This window comes from Lonchura striata, chromosome 4 (assembly GCF_050655825.1).
Source record: "Lonchura striata isolate lonStrDom1 chromosome 4, ASM5065582v1, whole genome shotgun sequence".
Taxonomy (NCBI): Eukaryota; Metazoa; Chordata; class Aves; order Passeriformes; family Estrildidae; genus Lonchura; species Lonchura striata.
In genome coordinates this window covers 37,630,283-37,657,720 of record NC_140706.1, presented here as the reverse complement: position 1 = coordinate 37,657,720, position 27,438 = coordinate 37,630,283, and the positions used below count along the sequence as shown (strand labels likewise).

At 36.4% G+C, this 27,438-nt stretch overlaps 1 protein-coding gene and 1 long non-coding RNA gene across 5 annotated transcripts in view; one reads left to right on the top strand and one right to left on the bottom strand.

Moving 5' to 3' along the window:
* Nucleotides 1-203: 203 nt before the first annotated feature.
* SH3RF1 (SH3 domain containing ring finger 1) overlaps nucleotides 204-27,438 on the bottom strand; it is an 85,597-nt gene continuing 58,362 nt past the window's right edge. For 3 of the 4 annotated variants that reach the window (XM_021555577.3, XM_085577992.1, XM_021555560.4), the window contains exons 6-12: nucleotides 26,792-26,902; nucleotides 18,874-19,028; nucleotides 16,352-16,522; nucleotides 15,941-16,200; nucleotides 12,072-12,430; nucleotides 10,123-10,454; nucleotides 204-4,637 (exon numbers count right to left, since the gene is read on the bottom strand). In XM_021555577.3, the coding sequence (XP_021411252.3) occupies nucleotides 4,469-4,637; nucleotides 10,123-10,454; nucleotides 12,072-12,430; nucleotides 15,941-16,200; nucleotides 16,352-16,522; nucleotides 18,874-19,028; nucleotides 26,792-26,902 (1,557 nt within the window). In that variant the 3' untranslated portion in view covers nucleotides 204-4,468. Of the gene's footprint in view, nucleotides 4,638-10,122; nucleotides 10,455-10,628; nucleotides 12,431-15,940; nucleotides 16,201-16,351; nucleotides 16,523-18,873; nucleotides 19,029-26,791; nucleotides 26,903-27,438 lie in introns of those variants that run through there. The other variant, XM_085577993.1, reaches the window with a different exon arrangement.
* On the top strand, nucleotides 10,505-20,240 carry LOC146767594 (uncharacterized). Its single transcript, XR_014954788.1, has 3 exons — nucleotides 10,505-10,636; nucleotides 10,810-10,872; nucleotides 14,026-20,240. It is a non-coding gene; the product is annotated as an uncharacterized LOC146767594 (long non-coding RNA).

Genomic DNA, 27,438 nt, shown 5'->3' with positions numbered 1-27,438 from the left:
CAAGGTTGTTAACAAGTTTGTCTCCCAGAAAGGTAGAGCTATTGGGATGACACTGTGGAAGAAGGATGCATTCCATCTTGGTATGCATTTCCCAAGACATTCCTCTAATGTTAGTGTTACTGCATAAAATATGTATAAAGTGGACACTACCTCTGTTTATTAATGCAAACCTGCAACTAAATTCAGAAATACAGATGCTTAGCTTTGGATTTCAAATGTATTTGAGAGGAGAACAGCAGTTCTAGACACAAGCACCAAACAAATACAAACTGAAGAGACTGGATAAAAAACGAGGGCTGCATCTTCAGCTTTAGATATCCAAGTTCCTCTTAGGTCCTTTCACAGAGCTTGACTCTAGTAATTAAGGTCAAATGACAAAAAAGTTAGTTAAGATCCAGGTCCCATAAAGAGGTCTTCCAAATAATTTTCTCTTTCCCATTTTTCCTCACATCTAATGTCCATGTTCTCATCATTCATCATCAGCATTCTCAGCTGTTTTGTTCTTATATACAAATATTGCAAGTATGCCATTAAAAATAATTATTAGTAGTGTTGTTGTTATTTTTATTCAAAAGATTTACGACACTGGTTTTGTTCAAGTCAAGCTTCAAATCTGCTTAAGGTTTACCATAATTTACCAAGTGCAGGGAATGAGCATTTGAGCATGATTTGAGAAGTACACATATTGCAGAAGCATGGTAGAAATCCAAAGAATATTGGCATATCCTACAGAAAGCAGTGACTACACTGTAGGAGTTTTAGTAATGCCAGACACAAATCTCTTTAACTAGACAAGTGGATTCTAGTGTTTCATTAAGGTCAATGTGTACCTTTAAACACATTTGCTTAAAGCTACTGGAAAGAACAGCCAGACATAATACTTTGCCAGCTCTCTGAAAAAAGCCAGAATGCTCAGAAGCCATATTTTTAAGCCTATGCAAAACTATCATAATTGTCATTACTGCTATAAGGCAGGGGTAATGAAGTGAGGGTGAATAGGATTTCATATACCTTTGGCAAGACAAATGTTAAACACATTATTAGAATGACTCAATAATTAGAGTACAAAATAAGCAAACAAATAAACAAACAAAAAAAACCCAATTCAAAAAACAATCTTACACAGCCACGATTGTGTAGTTTGTGCACTTTTCTCCTATGGATGCACTGATGTCAGACCACAGTTCTGAAAAAACAAATAAATCTTGCTTTTCTATATTCTCCATTCTGCATTTCTACAAATTGTGTTGCCTTCCTCCCTCACCTCATCCCCCTTAATTAATGAAGATTAGCCGAGATGCTCCTTCTTTCAGAGAGCGCCCAGTGCCACACCATTCACTGCCAGCACAATTTAGGTTCTGCTTGTCAGTCTTACTGACACTGAGCTTATCGCAGTAGCTGCAACATTTAGCAAGTCTCAAACATTGGCAAACACTTTTAGGATTAATTTCCACCAATTTCCCAGAAGCCACGTGCATATAGCAGACATGTAACCACATGCAAATCAAGGTCTCCTTGTTAGCCAGTTGCTGCATGACTGCTGTGCACAGAAAACTTCTCCAGGCAAATGAGTCTCTTGCCACCCAACACTTCTGCCCACAGTGGAAGTTGAGGCAGATGCTTTAACCTCTCCCAGTGTATCCACAGCAGGTCCATTACACCAGACACTTCTTCCTCTAGGGAAAGCAGTTACACTGTGCACCTGCTATGCTGTTGGTGAGACTAGGTCTGTCATGAAGAGACTGAGATGGAGTTACCCACCCTTTTCTGAAGTTACTCGCTGAAATAAGGAGTTGGGAAAAGATCAGCCAGGTCCTCAGTTCTCTCTATAGTTTTTGCATTATAGTCATCATTCCAAGTTTCTTACATTATGGAATCTGAAGACTTTTTCTCCATGAGCAGAAATACCTCCTAGGAATTCGGAAATTAAGTTCTGGGAATTTTATTGGCAAATTTAAGTAATTTATGCTTAATGTTTGCATACACTATTTGCTGTAGCTGTTTGCTAAGAAAATATTTATTAGGATTGGAAATTTAACATAATAAATCAAACACTTAACATTCACCGGACTTCAAACATAGATATAAAATACCTTACAAAAAAATTTAATGGAATTACACAAAGCAAATGCACAGGGTTTGTCTGTTTCTACACTGAATTAATCCCAAGCCAAAACCAAAAAATAACCCCCAAAAGATCACAAAAAAAGGCATGATAAACTGCATTTTTGTCATTGTTGCACTGCTATGTAATAAGCCCTTTTTACAAATGTTCACTCAATGTTAAAAAAATCAATTAAAAATATATTCCATCTAACAGAACTATTGGATTAACAGCTGAATTTTAACTGACTTTACATCATGAAATTCTATTAATAGAGGTACCTTAGTCACTTAGTTTAAAATATGGAGAGTAGAGATAGAAAAAATTAACCTTTAGTAGTCTTTAATATAAAATGCACTAAATTTTCCAAAATAAGATTACGACACACTAGTGCCAATTTATGCTGACAAAAGCTGATATCAGCCTCTTTCTAACTAAAATTAATTTCACAAAACCTTTATATATTACATGAATATTCAAGTAAACTATTTAAAACATTTAAAAATGCAGAAACTGAATGATACAGTGTTTAAAAGAGATCGTTAATTTGGGAATGCTGTCATGTCCAACTATATATATTTATAGATATATTTTTTAGTTTTAAGACCATCATGATACTACCTGATATTGCAAGAAATCTCTGTCATTAACATTTGATACTTTTCAATGCATAACTTCTTAAGAAAGTTATAATGATTTAACAGATCACTGTTTCTCTGTGACACTGAATCACCTTACTGGCATCCCTTTGTAAAGTGCTGGGTAACAGCCAAATTACATCAGATTTAAACGGATTTAAATGGAGATGATGGTGCTCAGTGTCTTAGAAAAAAAAATCACCATTAAATGCTATAATCAAGCAATAAAATAGAAAACCGAGTTCAGCTGAGTAGCGTGTGTGTTCACCAGTGTCAAATCTCTAAAAAAACCCTGAAAGACTAAAAACATATTTCTTGCAGGCTGCATTCTTTCTGTCCATCAGCTGCAAGGACATTAAAAAATTCTATTAATGATTCAAACACTGGACACCTTCTCTGGCTGAAGGCAAGTTGTTCACTAGTTTTGGTCAAGTGGCTTTTGGGAAACTTTCAGAGCAAAATAACCCAGCAACAGGAAATTGGAATGGAAAATGCCAACCATGCACAGTTACATTACTGCAGGAATTGAGTAACACATGCAAGACAAAGTCAGAACATAGCAAAGAAGCAATGGTTAAGAAGTTAGTAAAATTTTCACAGTGTTTCATACAGCCTTTTACTTTAACACAAGTGCATCACTTACCACCACTACTGCTCAGACATTTTAAACATCTCTTGGCCATGCAGATCATTTTGAGAAGAAAACAGCAAATTACACATCTTAGGCATTTTTAGACATTAAGTACAACTTATAAATTTATTTTTATATTCAGTCTTATCAAACAGATGTTTTCAAGTTATGTTCATTCTAAGTGTTGGGCTTTAACATTCCTTCCAATTTTGTTGGATCCTGAGCACTAAATGCCCAAAGAACTGGCCAAATACACAAAGCTAACCTTTGTTCAAATAGCCAAGCTATTACATGACTAGAGGATATATAGGGAATTTCTTGTTGGCACTCCTAAATTTCTTCTTTTCTAACCTTGAGATGATCCTAACCTCGAGATGGTTTTGTTCAGTTGTTCACATACATCTTTGCCTCCTGGAAACATTACTCTACTTAGGTGATTCGTGAAGAAGTAAAACTAGACTCAAGAACACCACTGACTTTTTTTTTTTTTTCTCTGTCCAAAGAAGAAAATACACATTTTTTCCCCATTTGGCAAATTCTATTTGACGCCACATCACCACCACTCAACATTAACTCATACAACAGAGACTTACTCCACTGTCAGACACAGCAGGGGAAAAATGTCCGGAGGATAAATGGGAGGCTCTTTATCAGATATAATTGATTGCTCATAAGGAGAGAATCCAGCTTCCCCTTTGTTATTCTTTCATAAATTAATAATTTGTTAAAATCATAGTCACAAGAATTTTAGCTATTACACAAAATTCAAGTTTAAAAAGAAAACAAGAATAAATTAGTTACAGCCTTGTAAACAATTGCTCATTTATGTAACATACTTGGGGGAAAAATCCTCTATATAATAAATCAGACAGTACAAGGCACACATCACACTTAAGAATTCAAAGTGATAAAACCAGCAGATGCCTTCATCTCCTTTGTTCGCTGGTGTAATTGTGCTATAGACACTGTAAAAATATGTAGCTTTTTGTTTACATTACAGTCATTTGAAAATATTTCATGACTGTGCTTTTTCTGGCAAAGTATTTGTGCTATTTTACAGTACAGTATGATCTGAAGCTCTTGGAATGAATCTTCTCAAATATTCTCTACAAAGCTGCCAGGGAAAAGGCCAGTCTTTCCATTTCGCTGCAGAGTGCCTTTGAACCAGCCATCCTCACGCTTCTTGTGGACAAAAACAATGTCACCTTCCTTAAGTTCAAGTTCTGCTTCGCTCTGAGGAGGATAGGATACCACAACCCTGTACCTGTGTAATTAGAAAAAAAAAACACCTTCATTTAGGTTCTTGTTTTTTTTTTTTTTTTGTCCCTCTATCCCCCGTATCTTTTTTTTATCCCAATACTTTAAAAAATATTTCTCTGCCCGTTGAAGCTTATAAACACAGGAAACTGTCTGGAACTGTTTGCTGAGTATGTAAAAACTTAAAAGTATGTCTTGAACAGATAATAACAATAGCAACATAATAAATTTAAAGCAAATTCATGCATCTTCTATGATTTTTTTTTACCAAGATCCCTGTAAAATACAGACAATGGTTGAATAACAGGAGAAAATTGTACACATTTTTTCCAATATAAATTTGCAGACTCTTTCAGTCATTGTGATTCAGCAAGAATCAAAGCATTCACAACAGTAGCTAGGCATAATTTTACAAGTGTCTGTTTAATTTCTTATTATTCCAGAGATGGCACTTAAGGAAAGTGAGAGAACAAGGAGGAAACCAACAAAACCTATACATTTGATTTGCTGTTTTAAATACTTCTCAAGTTAGAACATATTCTTTGAACACAGCTGCTCAACTTGTGTACTATGTTAAAAACTACTTTCAACTAAATTTCTTAAGCACTTGGCATAAAGTGTATTTTTTGAGTCTCTCACAGTAAAATCACTTTATAAATATGAGTGCATTAAAAAGAGGCTACACTTTTCTGTTCTTAACATGCATAACACCACTCAATATCTTCTTCCACAGCTTCACAGCAATGTAAAACTCCATTACTTCATAGATTAAGGTAACTATTATCTTAAAAAGCTTAAAATAATTTATTCTTTTAACAGATTAAAATAAATTAACAATCCGATGAAAATACAAAGTAACAGGATATAGTCTAGTAAAGGAAGGAATGGCAGTTGTAGCTCAATACACACAAGTTATAATTCTGTAATATTGAAGCAGAGAAAGATACTGTGTTACAGTAGAATGTTTTGCTTAAGAACATATCAAACAAAAATTCTGTCCATACAATAAAAAATAGTCAGAAAAGAGTAGCAGCACTTTGTAAATAATTGAAGTATCTTAGGAAATAAGTATAGCAAAACATATTTGGACTTAATTAGTTGTCAAATGTTATTTATTAGTGACTTATAAGCCATGACTTTGTTTCAGTGATGGCAATCCCCAGATTTCAGAGCACAGGAGTTATTAGATTCATGCTTCATAAAAGCTACCAAGCCAATTACAAGATTTATTAGTGTGCAGCTCCAGAATGCCCTGCATACAACCTAGACCTGCACTACTAACTTCTGCTTTGGGCAGCTTGGGTTTTAATGCTGACTTAGGAAGTGAGAGCCAAATATTTTTAATAGACTGTAAGTTAAATAGAGACTGTAAAGTGTTTGAGTTAAAACAACAGCCTTTACTCAGGCAGGACAAGGGCAAGATAGTGAAGCATAAAGAACTGCAATAAAGCTATGAAGAACTCCTACTGTTGTTAACAAGCAGGTTGCTCTCAGGCTGAAAATTAACCAGCACACATCACAGTCTGTTAAAAAAATGAGTTTCAAGAAAGAATATCTGCCTGCCTCATCTTGCAGTCTGTCAAACACTGCCTTGTAATTGTTTGACTTGAAATATGCTTGGTTTTAGTTTCTAATTCTGTCTGTCAGTAACCTCTATGCTCCCCTGCATTGACAGACAAGTCTGTTCCCTGCTGCTGCTTGCTCCCATCTTCTCTTTGTCCTCCCTAGAGGATCACCAGCTAGCACAGAAACAATTGTGCTGAGCATTCCATACAGTGTCCAACAACCTCTGCAGTAATTTGGTACTTCTTGTTAAATTTTAGTTTCCCAACTATTTTGATATTCATCTTAAAATCTAGTGTCTAAAACAGAGCAAAATAACCCTGGTTTTAAGGTGTTATTTTAGTGTATTTTTCAATTTTTAATGAGAAGAAACCTATCAGGATTTGCACCTGTAAATCACGTGTCCTTCAAAATTTCTGCCACATTTTACAAATCCTATTTGCCCAAACAGAGGTGATCAGACCCAGACCCATCACACATTCACACAGCTAGATCCAGATCACCCTGGATTAACTATGAAACAAAAACTATTTTTCCATTATTTATTTCATCATCTACAATATATTGCCAAAACTACCAATTTCATGCAGAATAAAAAGCTTATCCTTCAGCTCAAAAGTTCATTGCAAGGTCCCTGAAGAAAAATAATCATATTTACTAAGCATGACCTATGTTCTGGAAGAACATGTTAATTCCCACATGTTTCAATCTTCGAAAACACTTCCTTGTTTGTCTCCCTGTTTACTATTTGCAAATATTTTCAATGACTGAAAGTCAAATTTGTAGATCTTTTTTGGTCACCTAATATTTTACATGCACCTAATCTGTACAACTATGAGGTTTTTCCTTTGTTTTATTTTTCTTTGATGGTCTTATAACATTTTTCATTAATTTTCCAAATATTATCCTAATTATTTTTAATCAGCTAGTGACCAAATGTAAATATTATAAAAATAAAGGTACTTTAGCTTCCCAGAAGTAGCCAATATATATGCCACTGGTTGTCTGCTGATATTCTTAATGTGTCTGGCTATATCCCACAATGCTTTTGCTTTGCATTCGTGAATTTATTTTTTATTTTGAAGAGGGTGGTGGTCTGTCTTCACATTTCTCCTTTCTGCTTTTCATTTTTAATATTAGCATTTCTCACACTTTTTCAGTAAGATGGAAAAGATTCTATCTTTCATGTGTTTCTCCATTTCTTTGTTGCTTCTGTTTCACTGGACAAAAAATACTGCTTTTATTCCTACCTAATTGTGGTTGTTTTTTGGACAATTATTTGTGGTTTTTCTGATCAAATAGTGGATAATAATACCTTCTCACATGCAGAAAATTTTAGCTGAGAGAAACACAGAAAGCTGCAATTACTACCATTACACAAGTTAAACAAATAATCATTACTCAGCTTCTTAATTTAGCTTTTTTTCCTTGCCCTTAGAATTTTTACTTTCCAACTCAAGTGTGCCCTGCTGTTGTGCAGATCTTGTGTCTTCTGAGTGGGTGCCTTGCTCCTACAGATCTCCAACGCCTATTGAGGGCAGAGTGATTCTCAGCATTTAATTACCAGCATTAAATGGTGCCAGATGTGGCAAGGCTTGCTGCCCTGTAAAGCCACTGGCCCGCTCACTGGGAGCAGATGTTACACCAGTCATTTTGTGGCAGATCAAACTACTTAGGGTCACTTTAATCACAGAACAAAATTACTGCTTTTCTTTCACTGTAACTGGATGAAAGATTCATTTTATAATTTAGGATATGCAGTGATGCATATTTAGGTTCAACTTCAAGTCTCTAACACCATTATGGAGGGCTGGGTAGTTTATTATTACAATGCTGTATATTTACTGTAAAATTTCAGGCTATTTAAACAATATTTCCTCTGAAAGAGAAAGCTCATGAAAAGCGCTTGAAGTTTTCTTTTAGCTTATATAGAAAAAGTAAACTCCTTAGATAACTAAATTCCTGTATACTCATAGCATAGCATGTCTCACTCTGGGAATTGCAGGGAGTTGGGTGTATCTTTGTAAAGAAAACACAATGATCTTTGGCCTTGTCAGCAATGCATCAACATAAGAAATTACCCCAAAACAACCTGGGTATTGGCTGGAGAATCAGAAGAAATGAATGAGCCTCACTGCAGAATCTCAGGTGACTGTAATTCTCTAAAGTGGGATTCTACAGTTACACTGTAATCTGTGACTGGAATTGTGAGATGTAAGAGCAGAATAATCCTAGCAGGAGATTTCACTGTTCTTCAGCTTTTTGTGGAGCTTATCCTCATGAATATTTCCCTCCTCAACTCAAATTTTCACTGAAGATGCCACATGATTCTTACCCCCCACATTTTCCAGACTGCTGAAGAGTAATCAATGGTTATCAAGTACTTCGAAGATATTGAGTACAATGTAAATTTTAAGTATTATTAACCATAATATTTTAAGAAATTCAGCCAAAGGAAATGTGCAAGGGCCTATTAGCAGGAAAAAAAATTAACCCTGTCCCGAAAAGAATAAAGGGAACACAGATGAAATTCTGTCTAAATACATTGACAAAAATGTAACTATTCTGCATAACTACAGAGAATTATATTGTAGCAATGCTTCTTCAGTAGCACTTATCACTTAAATAATAGTAAGGATAGAGAGAATGTTTGAGTATATGTTATTCACTAGATCAATAAAAATATATAGCATCATTTTCTGTAAGTAGTTCTGAGAAAAAAAATTCCATCGTGGAAGTGAAAAAACTACTTTTTGTGATGATAGAAAGATCTTTACGCTAACATGCACTAGTTATGCCAGAATGAATTTAATATTATTTTCACATTCAAAGCACAAAAACATATTAATGTGCCAAACAGACTTATGATAATGTGAAAATGAATGATGTTATTCTAAAAGAAAAGTCCTTCAGGTTTTATTTTCCACATATAAATGTAAATCTACTTCATAAATTCAGTATGAAATAGAAATCTCCTGCAAGAAAATTGTGTAGGAACAGATAAAACCTTTTAAAAATATTAGAGGTATGACTGAAGTGAACTAAAAGACAAGCAGAAAGTTATATACTGTCTGGATTTTAAGATACGGGTGTAGCTTAAGATAGTGGAAGATTCTGGAAGTACAACAGGATGCTCACACACCATGAGTTAATAGCTTCAAAACAAAGTTTACAACGGTCAGCTTCCATCAGTTCAGTCCTAGAGCTGTTAGTATTGTCGCTCTAATATTTTTCCTCTGTACACCATACAATCCTGTAACTGCTGCAAAAGAAATCCTATAACACTCCTAATACTGGTTGTCTGCTACCACGAAAAATAAAGTATCTTGTAGTTTGAAAAATTCCACTTCCTCCATGTTCTACTGAGGACCTGAAACTGGAAAAACTATAGGTGGATATAAAAGTCACAGAGCATTAAGCAACTGCCCGTCAGTCTGAGCCCAGACATCTGTATGTCTTTCAGACTCACCTGCCAGAGCACAGAGGCCACCCTAGAGCCTGTGTGGATGCACAGCCATGGGGCATTCAGGCAGTAAAAGTATCTTTGCAAAAGCTCAAGAAATCAAATATTAAGAAGCCTACACATACATAAAGGTCTCATCTCTATATATTTAGGTTGGCAGTTATACACTGCTAATAATCGGGACTAACTCATAAGTGCAAGAACATAATGTGCTTCTGTTTTGAAAAATAGGAGACCTCTTTTGTCTACCAAACCTTAGATCATCATACGAGTGTCTATTCATTCAAAAACTTTAAAAGTAACATGAAAAGTAAACAAATATAAACACAAATATTGGTTAATAAGTAAATGAAGAATTGTTAAAAGTAAGTTTCATCTCAGCATTCTGAAGCAGTTCTAACACACACTACAACCAGAGACGGGTTTTTTCTCGGTTCGCCCAGGTGTGGCCGGCGGGATGATTTACCTTTCGCACACAAGAGGCCTGGATTCACTGAGCAGCGGCCCCAGCGAGGAGCAGGGCTGCCGCGGCGGCGGGGCGATGGGCGCGGCGCCATCGGGGCCGGCTTTGCGGGGCGGCCCCTCCTGGGCCGGCGCGGCCGGCTCGCCGCCGCCGGGACCCGAGCCGGCCCGGCCGGGCGCGCCGGCCGCGGGCAGCTCCGGCCCCACCGCGCCCTGCAGCGCCGGCTCGGCCGCCGCCTGCTCCGCCTCCAGGGTGGGCGACGCCGGAGGGGACGGCCGGGCCTTGCGCTTGGTGGATGCTCCAGAAAGTAGTTTCAGCAAACCTTTTTTTTCTTTCTGTAAAACAAAAGCAGTGCACCATTTTAGAGCAAAGCTCTCCAATACAGAGTTGAACATTTCCTTCTAATAGATAACATCGTGCTCAGAGAGGACTCGGTAAATTACGAGGACATACTTGACATTAGAGAGAGGATGAAAACTAGAACAAGAAAACTATTAACATTCTAAAGAGAAAAACGGTAAGTAATTTAGATCATAAACTAGCTAAGTCCTTCCACTTTGTTAGGTTAAAGTTTAACTTTAATTGAAATGGCTCTGTCACAAAAGGTTGTCTAGAAAAACGAGTGAGGAGATAGTATTACCGTACAGAAATCTATGAAGTAACATATTTCATTAACATGGATGTTTCTAGGAAGACAAAGAATCAATTCAAACCAAGCAGAGAGGAAAGTCTACTCTGGAAGCTGCTGTTTAGGTAAGTTTCTTTTATTTATCCTTCTTCAGTAATGGAAGACCTTCATGATCTAACAAAAATTCGCCCCAAGGGGAATGCATTGTGTTCTGCTGCTCTGCTAAAGGGGAGGATTGTAAACATTCTTTTTGCTTGTCCAGACAAGAATCCCTGAAGACTGTTACCTAGACTGAAGAGAATTATTTAAGTAGCTTTTGTGTTTCTTGTATTATTTTTTAAAGGTGTGGCAGTGTTCTTCTTACCAACCCTTTGACTGAGTGAATTTAGTGCTTATGAGAAGTGCCAGATTGTAAGCCCTGGAGACAAAAATAATATTTGACCATAGACAGAGAAAAGAAAGAGCGATGAGCAAGTTTCTTGATAGCCTGGGATATAGTGGATTTAGTGAATAAAAATCCTCAGTCCTTTTTCTAAGTCTCCAATAACACAGAGCCATTTCAGCAACAATGTGCTGTCTCGCAAATGTCAAAGATAAAAAGAAACTCAGAGAAATTAAAACAATTCTGTATTAGCACAATTCACCTTAAACTACAAGTAAGTTTTCTCTAAGGGCACCTCAGTCTGGTTTCAATGTCTATGGCTAAAGTAATTTTAAAATCGAACTCAAGGCACATCCATTCAAGAATAATAAAAAAAGCAACTAAAAAGTGGCTGACATTACTGTACAGTTTAAAATCTTCATAAACTTCACGAAGGAGTACATGTGGATGAAGAGCAGTAAGGTTAAGTCTAAAATATTTGAGATATAATGATAGTTGTCACAAGGAGAAAAAAGTTTCCTATCTATATCACAACTATGAAAAAAATCAATTACAAAGCTAGAAGAATTTTTCTAACAATATAATCACATGAGTTGGTGAACAGTGAGAATGAGTTGACACACACAGGAAATACTTCAAATAGAAGGAAGGAAAACAGAATCTACACACTCCACTGTCCTACATTTAAAGAAGATGGTTATGTGCATTCTTTTTTTGTCCAATAAACACTGCTGGAAATGTGTTCAGCAATGTATCTCAGTGTGCCTGCTTAATCAGAAAGGTAACCTAAAAGAATTCTGATTTTAATTTTATTTTGCTAGAATGAAATTTTTGCATTCCTGCAAGTTCACGTGGGTTTTTTAGGTTGTGTTTTTAAATTTCTTAGAAGATTTTATGATGAAAATAGGAGAGTTCAAGGGAATGATTTTATTCTCTACCCACCTTGCCATCCTTGTCTGTTTTACTGACAGCAGCACTTCCACCAGCTGTTAAAGCACTCTCTGGAGATGCAGGAGCTCCAGGGTGAGTGTTTGCAGTTTTTCCACTGATATCTCCCTCCAAAGATGAAGCAGCAATGTTAGGAGAATTCAGAGAAGCTGCTGTACATGCCAGTGGGATGGCTGAGCGGTTCACATTCACAGCTGTGACATAAGCAGCAGTATTTGGAAGCTGGGGCTGGAGCTGCTGGGAGGCAACAGAGTGGTGGGGAATGATCACAGCTGCAGGAATAAGGCAGGATGGATTTTGTGCTTGTATGGGTGTGACTGCTGCCGTAGGTCTTTCTTGACTATGTGAGGCAACTGGAATAAAATAATGGAATGTGAGAGTTCACCTTTTCACAAGACACACAAAGTGAGGTACAGTTATTGTGTTACAGCTAATCAATCACGAGAAGTTTTCTTTTTGCCTTTTAAACTTCCATTTATACTGCTATAATGACATGATACACACCACCAAATCTATTTCCCCTGAATAAAGCAGTTGCATATGCTACCCTACTTGCACCAGTATGCAACAGAATAACAGCACTGCAGCTTCTCTGTTGTGGAGAAATCCAAGCTGGTAAATCAAATGCTTCCCATACAGACAGATGCAAAGTGAAGATTACACTTTAATACCTAAGAGCTAGCTAAATACTGCCTGGAACTTGTTTGCTCCTTTTAATACCACATGTAGTTGTCAGGACATATAAAGCAAAGTAGGAAGAAACACACCTTACAGAAGCTGCTATAAATATATTAGATTGTTTCCCTAAACTTTTCACAAAATCCATAACAGATTTTACAGGTCTTTCAAACAATAAGCACAGTGGCAATTATTGCTGTGAGTGCTTTCTCTGAAAATGTAAGCTATTGTCTCTTGGGATGTTTAAATATAGAAAGTGGATTTACTCATACCCCTGTGAAATAAAAGGAACACCTACACTGGAAGCTGGAGAATAGCACAGGGCTGAGTATATTTACCTGGGATGCAGTGCAAAGCTGGAAGCTCAAAGCTTTGCATGAACTAATTTATTCCTTCCAAGAAGTAACACTGCTATTAAAGTCTTGTGGTCAATCATATATGCATGCTGTTAGACCATTTCAACAGTTTGGGTATCTCTGCACCACTGGGTGGTATGAAATGCAGACATACCAAACAATATGAGCCAAAATTTATCACCCAGCACAGCACATTGTCTCTCCTTCAAATACTTTGAAACTTTGCATCTAAGAAGGGGTCATCCCTGTAGCTCAGTGCATGTGCATCTCAATTGTATCAATTTTTGATTTTTCAGCTACTAATAGAGTTTCAGACTTGTTTTAAGTGAAATCCTGGAACCAACCTCCAGCACTTGCTCTCTTCATTCTGCTTTCTACAAATGCCTCTGGTAATTCCGTTAGATTGCAGCAACAGTGTACTAGCGAAGACTAAAGGTCTCAAATTTTATATAACAATTCTACAGTATTTTACCCAATTGCAATCTATGCAGTGAGAAACACAAATTCTTTCTTTTTTATTTAAAAAAAGGCACATTACTTATATACTATGTCTAATTTTTTGATAACCTCTTCTTCTGTAGCTGACCCTTCCCAACTCTTGAGTAGCATGAACATTTTAAAAGAAAGGTAAGGAGATTATAGAAGGACTTTTTTGGTCAAAAACAATTATTAATGCTGGCTTTTGTTCATGAAACAATATTAGTTTTCCTAGAAGTAGCTGCTATTCTTCAAGATATGTCTACATTCATATGTAATTTATGTATGACAAGCATAGAAGAGCTTTCTGATTTTGTTTTCTTATTGCTGATGGAATTGATAGGAAAAATGCTTCAAGTCACCCTGTTTTCATAGAGATTATCCTTTAATGAAATTTCTGCCTAATGAAATAAGCAGAATATATGTTTTCTTTATAGGTCCTACCAATCAAAGGATGCATAATCCCTCAGCAAAGGTGATGTCAAGCAATGTCTCACTATGGTCATTTGAAGAATGGTCCTTGAAGCTCTGAGCTAAACTGAGACTGAAACCCTGTATTAACCTGTGAAGCCTCACCCAAAAATTAACACTCAGCAAATGTGCTAGAGAAAGGTCAAGAGGATCATGTTTCAGATGTTTACTACAAAGTTCTCTGTACCATTTGAACATAAAGTAGCCATTATTGCTTCAGTGCTCAGGTTCTTATAAGGGACAGATCTGTATTTGTACTAAGAGCACACCTTTGCAAAATCCAATGTTAAGTTCTCTCTGATGAGAGTCCAGTCCCTTTGGATTTGTCATTTTGGACCTGAAAAGTCAGTGGGAAGTATGTTGTCACATTCTCAGCTGAATGGAAGTGTAAAAGCTTATTCATCTTGACAGCGGTGCAGAGATGCAGGGACAGAAAGGCCTCTGGAGCCCACAGGAGATTTCTCCTTTGTGTTGTCACTTGCAAGCTCCTAGGCAGCTCAAAAGAAGGCTTTAGAGTAGAAACCACCTGTGCCTACAAGGCAGGAAAGTACAGATGCTTTGCTTAGTTTCTCTTAGCAGTTGCCAGCAGCAGGTGGTTATTTTTATTTAAAGGCAAAGAATAAATGTGTTACAGAGGACTAACACACCTGCTCCAGCTTCAGATCAGACTGGAGGAAGATGAGGCCAATTAAGGAAATAAAATAACTAGAGACATATATACATGTCCTACCTTCAAAAGCAAACCTGGTGCTGACATCTGAACATGCACAGGGTGTTTTAGGAGATGCATGACTCTGAAAAGTGGGCTAATCCATGGATCTTGAGCCCATAAGAAATAACCCTTCTTATGGGGATAACAGAGCATACCGTTACCATTTTTTGCTTTCTCTTTTGCTCTGCCAATAAGGATCCTGTGATTAAAAAAACCCCTTTTGTCATGACGCTCAGTCAGGAGAGCACAGACCCTAAATTCAAGGCTGGAAGGGGGAACACTGGGATAGTCTGAAATAGGAGTTTTCCTTTTTTTCTTCTTCTTTTGAGGCCCTTGAAGCAACTGGATCAGATTTGGCTCCAGTTGTGTGGTATTTTCTTAGTCTGGCAAGTCCACAGAGGAGTGCATGGATTTGTCAAACAAAAATCTCTTGAAAACACCACTATCAATCTTTTTGGATCTGCATTTAAATAACAAGAAGGCATGTTTCATTATGATGTGGCCTGCCCCAGACACTAAATGATGAGTTACACCTTTCAGAAATACAGAATTTTATTACATAGATCATATGAACCTTGAAGCCAGTATAGCCTTAGTGTTTCAGAGTCAAAGCTGAAAGAAGTTGCAGTCAAGGTTAGAGAACAAACTGGAATGCCTAAGGACCAACCCTGAGCCAGAGACCTGAAAAGGAACACTAAAGATATTTAAAAATGTTAGAAGATAATTTAAAAGTGAATGCTAAGTTAGAGCACTCTGTAGCTCATATGCAGTTAATACACAAAAAAATAAGCTATGACTCAGATGTTCTTATCACTTTTATTACTATATGAATTGCATATGAGTGGGAAAGCTCAAGTAATGTCCCCATCCCAGATATTGCTGGGAAAAAAAAAAAAGAAAAAAAAAATTCCACCTGAAGTACTTGCATATAAATTTCTAATAGTGGGAGTATGTACATACACACAGTTGCTTAGAGGAGAATAATAAAAGATCTAACAAGTCAGACTGTCATTTCAGAAAACATTCAACTCTAAATAATGATATTAGGAAAAGCTCTAAAAAACCTCAGCAGATACTTACACAGACCCTCACTCCAGTTATTTGTCAAGATGGACTCTACAGTTTGTCTACCACAGGTCACAAATTTTGGTTTGTTTTTTTTTTTTTACCTGTTCTAACTGCATTTCGGGCCTGGTTGACTGTCATTTGTCCTGTCACGTGCATAAGGACCTTGGTTTGTGGACTGGTTTGGATATGTGCTGCAGAAACCACTGCTGTGGGCACTGTGCTGGAGTTCACTGCCACACCATTCCCCTGGAGCTTCTGAGATGTTCCACTAGCAGTGGAAGGGCTGACCATAGTCACCACTCGTCCTGTTTGGCCAGCAGTAGACATGGGAACTTTAGTTTGTGATGCACTTGTCACTGTCCTGCCAAAATTTAAAGCAAACAATAGAACACAACTGAAAAAAATAAGCTAGTTACTAAAACCCACAGGTCTATTTTGCAATTGTAGCATTTACAAGAACAGAATAATTTTGGATTTGAAACTAGCTAAACTATTTAGTTTATTTACTGTACCTTGTAACTGGAGCCACGTAATTTCCAGGAAAAACACCAATCTTGCTTGTATGCATGGAAGTTCCCTTAAACCAGCCATCCTGGCAGCGTTCAAACACCAGGAACATTTCTCCTTTCCGCAGTTCCAGTTCATCTTCTTTTCGAGGAGTGTAGGGGTAGATAGCAATATACCTGAAAGACAGGAAAAGAGATGCATATGATAAAACTAAAACAGTTCAAAACATCAATCATGTTTTCTGGCACAGAGAGTTCAGTCAGAGATGAGAAGGCATGACAGAAATGGCTCTGATAATCCATCACGCCATTACAATATAAAACAGATGTTATGGTAATATTATGGGGAAACAATGACAGTTAGGAATATCCTCTGAAGTGTACTTTAATGGAATGCAAAAGACTTGTAATAGGACTGTCCATCCTCTTAATTAAGTTAGTGATCTTAATTAAGTAGGTGTTTATCAACTGCACATCCCAGTGTATCCCACTTTTCTTTCCCTACACCTGCTTCTTGTATCTCTTACACCTTGTGACACATCCATTTCTTTTGTATTTGGAGCATTGGGGAGAATGGAGAGGTTCTGATAGCTGGGAGTGAAAGATCAGTGTCAGATCCACATTTCAAACTCCAAACTGGAAGCTCCTGTGCAAACTTCAGTGCAAAAGAAAAAGATGTGTGACTAGAAAATGAAGTCTATGGATAAGGTGATTAGCAGCTAACTCACTTGTGAAGTTTATTTCCTTTTATGTTTTCCAAGCAACACTAAAGCATAATACAGTCAATTTGAAATCATATTGAGAGGTGAGAAACATTTGAATATTTGCATTTTTTGTTTAAAAAAAAATTCTTAGGAAAAACAGTTTTTAAAAAAACTGAAGCTCCTGTAGTTGCATCTTGGAATGTCCCTAGGGAAATTTTCAAATAGGGCTGCATAGTTCTCTATTATTAGAAAGTGATACTGTTTAAACCACCATAGTGTTCTATTTTCTGCCACATTTGAACCTAAAAACCATGTGAACCATCTATACAATTATTGATCCAGGCCTATGGAAAACAGGATTCCAATAAATCTCATTTTCTCTAAAATGTGCTTTTCACAAGAGGTAGCCAATTAAGTATATGGCTAGACCCCATTTATGAAAAAGGATCCACAGTTACTTGCATTTCTAGTCTTTCCCACTCCCCTTGTAAACCCAAGGGCAAAAAAGTGGCTTTAGAATCTTTCATCAAAGTATTTCTCTTGTGCACAGTAACAATAGCATTAATTGCATGCTTCTCCTTTTTGCATTACATTTTTATTCCTAGCTGTCCACCCAAGAAACTTTGCAATATCTACAGAAGTCCTTTAAAGGCAAGATAGGTACCCACAGCAAGCAATAAATTCACTTTAAAGGCAACACATAAAGGCAATGCTGGCAGCAGAAGGCTTCACTGATACATGATTCAGCAGCGATCTACAAAGCCACATACACTGAAGCTCTATGGAAAAGCAATTGATCTGCTTTAATTGATGTTCATTAACTTCCCTTTTAGTTAATTTTCTCCAAATTTAATTAGTATCCTCATATAGAGCAAGTCTTTGAAGACATAAGATGGGAGTAAATGAAATGGGAACTTGATGAACTGCACTAGGTGCAATAATCCATAAGCAATGTTAAAAGGCTTAATACCAAGAAACAGCCCAAATCCAGATGCACCTGCTATACAAGAAGGGTGCTTTTTTGGAGTGGGAGGAAGCCTGGTGGGACAACATAAAAGAACAGAACAAAACCAGTCCTTATTCAAACTCGTCCCATTAGATAGTTCCGCATCTCCTGAATTTTACATTTTCTTTTATCATTCTTATTCCCCATGCTGCACACAAAGAAGTTTTCAAGAAGAAAGATGTTGCTAGCAACACATGTTAATATACCAAATATTTTCACCCGAAAGGATGACGCACATTTGCTTGTATTGCAAGTGTGAAGACATAATGCTAACTAGCAGCTTTCTGCCTTCATTCTTAATTGCCACCCACTAATTAAGTGCACTGTAGAATCTTCAGTCAAATTTCAATTGCAACTGACACAAGTAGTCTGACAGTAACATGTTAACAGTCTAAATTAAATACAGCACTTTCTGTGTTTTGGCATAAATTATTCCATATGAGAATAGCCTTTTCATACCATACATAATGGAAAACATTGAATAAATTCACTCCACTGAAATGACACTTTTGAATTATCCAGTATTCAGTGCTAACGTAAGGATTCATTCATCTTCTGCATGATAAATATTTTATATTTTTGAAGTGAGTTCTTTCTGTACACAGCAACAGCTGATTATATTTAGCTAAGACATAAACAATGTTCAGTATGGGGCCTGTTTGGGGTTATCACCTTTCTGCATGCTTTTTTTATAAGTTGCATGCTTGGCTTTTTGGCAATTCCAGCAGAACAGAGCCAGCTGCCGTGCTAAACTACAGGTGAAGTTAAGTGATCTCATTCTATTTTTCTGACTGGAGAAAAGTTTCAGTTTTACTCACACACTTGGACGAGTTTGCTGTCGTAAATGTGCCACTTGGTCAGTTGATCCTGATGCAGACCTTTGTATGACACTTGTAGACTGAGGTCCAGAAGTGGCCGATGCAATGATTGCAGCAGACAAGAGAGGTGGTGGCGGAAGTGGGGGATTCATATTCTGATTGTATAAGAAGAGAAAATATAGCAACAGATGATCAATATTGTTTGAGGAGTTTGATTAGCTGGGAAAAAAAAAGCAGCATGATATTCTAAGGAAGTGGAAAAAAACAACTGAGTCCAGTATTGCTTTATCTACTCTTACAATATAACTGGAGAGTTAGCTTTGTCTCTATTTCTCTTTTTTTCAGTTTTGGCAGCTAATTAAACAAATGACAAGCAACTTGTCAGCACAGGAAAAATGGTGTTTCTAGTTATAACATGTTTAGGATAGGGCTCAACAAAAATTCAGAAGCCTTCCAGGAGGTAGATTTTGCATCCTGCTGCTGACTGTACTTCATAACATGATTATTTTTGTAACCTGAAGCTGAAACATAATATACAATTCAGCTGCAGTGCACCCAAAAGCACCCCTTCTGGGGGAAATTTTCTTTTGATGCATGGGTTACAAAAGCAAGCACAATATGAGACCATAATCACTGAGCTATTGTTACCTCTTTCTCCTATTCTTCTAGTTGAAAGAGTTAGCTTTTGAAATTCAGTATTATCAAGATTGGTAATCTTTAACAAATACCCCAGTAAAAAGGCACCACAGATCGTAATGGGGGTCCTGCCTACAGACTTCTGTGCATTTTAGAATCAATGGAGCAATTGTTACTTTCTGCTCTGTAAGGCCCCAGACAATTCTTCAGGACCTTGTGTACTGACACTCCTGGGAAAAGGCACTCACAAAAGGCAAGCTTTTCCTCCCCCCCCTTCCAAAAATAACTATTTGTGTTACAACACACACAAAAGGAGTAATAAAAAACCTCCTACCTTTGAAAAAGTGAAACAGAATTAATTTCAAACATAATCTTCCTAAAACCTACAGAACTAGAATATTAATTAACAAAATATCCTGAAGTAGTGCCTGGCACTTCCAACACATCAGCATATAAATGCACAGCATTGTATTATCAGTTTGGAAAATATATAATTGAAAGTCATTTTAATTGCCCTCAAACACTTCACTTCTAAAGGGTTTTGCCCTTTTTGGTCTGTTTTTCCAAACAAAAACCTATATGGAAACTGAGTTTTAGTTCTACACTGTGTGATTATTACTTTGCTGCATTTGGTGAGAATGTTAATAAAAAGATAGCTCTTTAAACCTGTTGTACACTGCCAAGTCACAGTAAAGAACTGCATAATTAAAGACTTTCAAATCTAGAGAAAACTGATCAACTCTTACAGTGTTTCAGTCAAAATTGTTACGCCTAGCTATGGTAGTGAAATATTCCTATTTTATTTAAAGCTTTTTTTCTGGTCATATATTAACACATTCTTAAGACCAAACAGGCCTTTTGTACCCAACACTAAACAGAAATGACCTGCTGGAGAAACATCACTGAGAGCTTTGATACCTATAGTTGGTTTTTTTTTTACAAAAATGACAATTGCATTTGCTTCAAATTCTACCCAACAATTTTTTAAAGTATCCAGATAATTCACAACAAAATACCTACATTTCTCACATTTCTCTCTCAGCTGTTTTACAGCTTAAGTTACTTGTCCCTCCCAGTTAGACATTCAACAAATGTCTTAGTTGAATCAAAGCTGAATGTGAGCATCTTTCATGCAACCTATCAATAGAATATAAATTTAAATCTTTTTTTAGGCATCTAGATTTCTTTATATATGGTAGAACTTGTAAATCCACATTAGGAGATGATTAGTTGGAATTCTTTAAAATTAAACCTATTCATGCTCAATATCAAGGCTGTCACGGTTCCATACTTCCTGCATCTCTAAAGATGCTGAGCATTGCATTTTACTAATTTGAACACATAATATACCCTGAAGCTTTAGCTGCAACAGACACCTTCACAGCTCTATTTTATTCTGCTTCATTCAGGTTCTGTTCCCCTCACCATGTCTATCAATTCGGTAATGAGACCAGCAGTGAGCCACAGCACAATTAAACGCCCAAAGACTTGGCACAAATTCTGAATAAACTACTTGATCGACTTTAGAGGACTAACACTCCACAGCTTGCAGTGCTGCAACTTGGTAAAATAGATCCAAATCATCTAGCCAAGTTTTCAAGAAGTTTTCTGGCATGTAACCATTTTTCTAGCTGTTGAGAAACACACCTACCTCCAGGGCACTTGCTAGTTTTGATGGTTCCCATAGTCAACATTCCATGAAAGAATATACACAAACCACATGTGATTCCATAAAGTATGCTCAGCAATAACTAAGAGTATTTTAGGCAGGTGAGGGGAAAAAACTGAATGCTTCTGCATTCAGTAGTTCTGCAACTACTTTTCAGACACCAGGTGTACTTTCCAGCGTATAAACCAGCAAATAAGTGATAAATTATTTTTTTTAATTGGAAGATGAAAAATTACATGATTTGATAATTAATGTCAGTTGCAACTTCAAAAAGGATCTATAATCATACTCTAGAAATGCATATTACTAAATGTCGATATAATTAGACTGCATTCCCATATCAGTTAATTGAAGATCAATAATCATCTCACTCAAGAAATAATAAAAGGCACAGCAGTGGAAAAAAATATTCATTACCAGTCTTCAATCCCACAATGTCTAGGAAAAAATATATGGCTTGCAAAATTCCCTGAGGGCTAACAAATTAAGGCTTATGTTTAACAAAATTCCTAAACTCTACATTATCAAAAACAGGTCTCTCATACAAAACCTCATTGTTTCTTCCTGCTTCTTCCTCTTCAGAACAAAAGCTGATTTGAATTTTAGTTGATTAAAATTAGGAAAATTCTTATTAAAACCTCCTGACTTACACTATTGAACTTACACTGGAACTACATAAAAGAGCTAAATGTCATTAGTGTATTATATAACCCCCACAGCTTGTGCCTCATTAATAATAATTCAAACTACCCTATATTCTTCAACATAAAGAGCAATTTCTCTTTTGTGCATGAGAGAACAAGACCAGAAAAATTAGGTATCTTTTCATTTTTGAAACCTTCAGCACATAAGTGAATGCAAATCATCCAAATATAGACCAACTCTTTCTGCTAGCTAAATGCACACACCAAGACACCATTTCAAAGTCAACATTTCCAATCTGTAGAAGCAGCAGTATGGACATCTAGATTGACGGCAATCCAAAACACTTTTCAATTCTCAAGAGACCGTAAAGGCAGACTGAAAGGAAAATAAGTTATCTCTTGTTGTTAGATTGTTTTTCTGCTGCTGCTGTAATTCTAACTTTGCTGTGGCACATTTCGTTTGTTTTTCCCATATCATGGTTCAAATCACATACTTTAAGATGATTTTCTAGTAAAATCTATGGCAATCTCCTTCATTAGATAACTACATTATAAATTACATCCAAGAATTTCCTTCCAAGTGAATGAGCCTTTCATAATTGTACGTGCATATTTTCACCCAACAGCTACTGAACTTGACATCTGTTATTTATATTTTGCAAAGAACTTTAAATATACTAAACACCTACAAATTTCAAAAATGCCAGTGGCCAAGATAAGCAGACCAATTAATGCCCTAATTAAGGATAAAGCTGTGGTTGGAAGTCCCAAAGAACAGTGCAAGAGATAATATCACAGCCAAAAGCTTTGGCTGTGAGAAGTCTGTCTCAGTTCATAGCTTCTTCAATTTCAAAGAATAAAACCTCAAAACACAAGCCAAGAATTAATGCTGTTGTCTGAAGAACTGCTGATGCAAAATAAAACTTTGAAATAAATTATCACAAGTTTTCTGAGGGAAAATTAAAATTTGTTTAAATGATAGAAGCAGTAGAGAGCATATATGGTCACTTGACAAGAATACTCTCATTCCTAAAGCTTATTTGTGTCAATTTTGGCTGAAACTTTGTAAATTGTTTACTTCATACAATATTGGGTACCAAAGAGCATCTACAAGACATTATTATGGACAAAATAAAATTAATACAATTGGCATTTTTGAACAACTAGAGCAACCTAAAAAACTAAAATACAATCCTATACAGGTATACAGATAAAAGAGTCACAGACTCCCTTGGGCTAGGAAACAATCCCAACTGTTTTAGAGAAACTTGTTAGACAACAAGACAGCTCAAAATTATCTCCTGCTGATAATAAAAATGCCATCTTTCTTACAGGAGATAAGAGAAGACACTAACTTTTCCTTGCTTTGAGATTGAGGACAGATAAATGTAGCAAAGATGCACAAATTCAGAATTATTTTAAAGGAATATACTATTCTCTTCTTCCGTGATGGGTAATCATGCTCATCCTCTCAGATTTCTTTTTTCTCCCTTAATCTGAGTTTAGCATTATATAAAAGAAGTATAAACACCTTGCTTTCAAAGAACTATTATTTTCAATGGTGTTATAAACACCAAAACGACTGATAGGAAGAACATCAAACAAAGTACCTTCATCCTAAAGAAAACTCATCCTGTTCCCATACAATTTCCTTCTCAGCTGCTAAATATTCAGAAATTAAGAAAAAAACTAAAGGGAGAAACTTAAAGAAATACAGGAATTTCTACTTACAAAAGCAAAAAAATACAAGAGCAAAAGGACTCAAGCCAACCCCTTCTAATGTATTAAACATAAAATAACAATTGTTCCACAACTTAGAATTAACACTCAGAATGTCAGGAAGGGTATTTCCAGAAGGAAAACATCTAGAGAAACAAGAACATCAATTTCTCTCTTGACTGGTCAGAACTATTTTGCACATTTCTAAAATGAAAACAAGAGCTGATGAAGCAAGAGGAGAAGTGTAAGTAAAAGACATACCCCACAGTCTGTGACTTTACAAACTGCATTATCATCTAATATTATCTATCATAAAAGAACACAGGAATAACCTGACTCTAACCTGAGCTGCCAGCCTGCATTTTAGTCATGCTGAAAACAAGTCAAGAAGAAATAGAACATGATGTACAGAAGGCTATTGACTTTTAAAGAGGGTGGCAGAGAATAATTCATGTTACCAATGGGAATTATATGCCTAATTGGAAAAATAAGCAGGAACATGGTTATCACAAAGAGAAAGTAGCACCCCAAGATACGGGACAATCAATGGCAGGAGTTTCTCTCCATGCTGCATTTAGCACTGCAATTTAATTCCTGTGAATGCCCATGGTGAGATCGCCTTTGAACAAGCTTAAGCAAATAAAGCACCCGAGGTGGTTTAGTGACTTTGTACCACCACCAAACTAAAGTATTTTTCCATGTTGGCATCAAATAAAGAACTCCTGACTCTTAATAACAAACAGAAGTGTTTGTTATTGAGAGCAAAAGAAAAAAGCAGCTTCTGACAGAACTTCTGAAATGATGCATTGAATGCTGTCTGCTCAATCCTCTCCAAAACTTGAGTATCTCATAAATCAAATCAATTATTCAATGTTTGCAGTATATATGTTAGCTGGGCTTGAATTCTGCTAAACAGCACCTAGGGTGATTCTGTTTGCTCAGTTCTCACAGGTATTTTCTGAAGGATATGATGAAAGAAGAATAAAAGACTAAATGGATTAGTATATAAGCAGCTAATTGTTTCTAGTATAAGATTATAGGCAAAAAAAGACCCGAGGGTCCTTCCTGGTGGACACAAACTTAAACAACAGTCCACAATGTACACACGTTGCCCAGAGAGGTTGTGAAGTCTCCATCCTTGGAAACTTCACATTCAAAAGCTATTTGGACACTGTCCTGAGGAACTGGCTCTAGGTGGCCTTGCTTGAGCAGGGGAAGTTACACTAGACAACTTCAAGAGGCCTTTCTAAACTCATCTGCTCCATGACATTAAAATATGAATCTAAATATAATGAGGTTATTAACTGTTTCCAGATTAGCATTCATTTAACAGGAGGATTACACAGATAATCCACAGATTGAAGGAGTCAACAATTTAACCACAGTAAGACAAAGCATAGCTACAGCTCAATCTGCCTTACTCAGTAAGGCAGGGCAAAAGCACATGGTACATAGAACTGTCAATAATAAAGTCACCTGTCTCAAGAGCAAAGAATGTGAAATACATTTACTTCAGTGAGAGCAGTTACTAGTTCACCAGATGATGAAAATTTGCGACATCAGGCTTGATATTTAGCTAAATATAAACTTTATGCTACATTCAGGCAAATATTCAAGATATAAGAACCAGGCTAAAAAGGTAAATGGATTATACTATCAATATCTCCTTCACTGAAAAAGACTGTGCAGTATTGCACCCACTTCTGGCATGTGCCACCATGTATGTACCATGCCAAAAGGAAGTACTGGAGATAATTCAGAAAACAACAGCACCATAATTTAAAGGACTGAAAACTGTAACTTAAGATTTACAAAGAAATCTGTCAAAAAGCAACCAAGCCACACAGAAGCATTTTCGTAAACAGAAAGTTCATACCAGAAGACAGACAATTGTGTCTTACATTTTGCAGACAAATGTGTAAAATTATACAAATGCCAAAAGTTGAAGACAAAACTACACCTACTTAGCAGCAGGGCTATTCATCATATTTTATTTGGTTTAAAGACTTCAAGGACAGACACCTAAACACGATCAAGTCTCTGGGTTTTTTGTTTGGCTTGTTTGTTTGGTTTTATGAAGTGAAGATCTATTATTCAACTGTGCCCCACCCCTTAAAAATGAAGGGCACAATTCTAGACTGAACAAAATTAATTTCAAGAACTTTAAATAAAGTCACATTAAGATCCCTTAAAGATCTCTGAAAACTGGTATCCACAATCCTTATTTCATTAAGGCTCTGATGAGTACAGTATGATATATGGCATTCCACAGTTTTTCTAACGTAAGCATAGGAAACTAAGGAATTCCAGCAGGTTTTAAAATTAAATACGATACCTTTTGAAGGAAATGTCATGTTATTTGTTCAAATATAACAACATTGCAATGCATTTCTTCCTTTAAAAGATGGCCATTTACTACATGTCTTCCTATTGATCCCCAAGAACCTAACTTCAAAATGCTAGACATGTTCTTCATCTGCCACAGGTGTACATGCAACTGAAACCACCTTACTTAATGACGAGGCGGCAGACTTTTGAAGTTATTTCAGATAATCTTGAAAATCTCAAGTAAGACAAACACCTGGCAGCTGTGGTCCCAAGTTGATGTTTTTTGTGTGAACCTGCTTGCTTTCCCAAACTTCCCCCCCAGCATAATCTCTCTACTCATGCTTAAAAGAAAGACTGTTCTGGAAGAAAGTGTGCTTCTCATGTTTACTAAGGATAAATTACAAAGGAAAGCTGGAGAAATGGATATACATGACAAGATGTAAACATTTTAGCAATAAGGGATGCTGTTGAGGCAGGAGGGGAATGAAATGACTTCACTTCAGAAGGCTGTGAATAGAATTCTGATTTATTTTAAAATGCATCGCTCTTTATACAGAGCTTTGTGTAAGACTAACTCTATTGGTCCTGAAGTGAAAACATCTCACCCATTGGTGCACAGTGCATGACTCACAGTGGTAGAACTTAACTATAAGAACAAGAGAGATAAAGAACCTTATTTACATTCTTCTCTAGCACTTTCTCAGGCTTCTGCCTGGTTAGAAACTCTCCATTTCTCTCTTTGACTGAATCTGAGACGAACAACAGGGCTTTTGCTATAGTTAAATTTAAACCATTATTTATCACATAGACACAATTCCCATAGAACCATCATTTCAAATCAGTATATTGGAACTTAAGAAAAAAAATACTGTACAAGACAAACGAAAAATGGGAAGACTGAGTTTTCTTAAGCAGTACTTACACCAAGAGCAGCTTGGTAGGTAATTTCCGAGGGGAAGGTGAAGGAAGGCCCTGTTGTGACTGGGCTGCTGGGGGGTGGAGTCACAATCAGCCCTGTAGTGCCAATATGAACCTGGAAGAGAGAAAAAAGGGTCAGTTCTGTGTAGTTTAGCAACAGCTAGTTTTGACAGAGCTGTAAGCTTCATGGTCAAAACCACCAGTATTCTACTCTTTGTAACCTTAACCTCTTAACCTAGTTTTAGTTAGATGCTCACATAAACAGTGTTGGATCATGTTGTTCACCTTTTTTTTGCTGACATTTCTCAATCTTTGGATTTACACTGAACCAGCTATGTAAAACACACTTTTAACTGCCAGATTTTGAAGATGTGCAAATAAAGCACATTTATGTGCTCAGGTAAAAAATCACCAATATACCTCTTGGGCTCCATTGCTCTCTTCCCAAAGTGTAATCACTATATGAAACAGCCAATTTTTTACAAACTGCTGAAGAAATAAATAAAGTCAGATAAATATTTCTACTTACCACAACCAGATTAATATGCTATATTTCTGGAATTTGTATAATCTTTGAGTTGAATATTTTACTTTTATAGCATGCACTTTATTAATATTCATTATTATATTCAATTTAGAAAAATCAAGAAA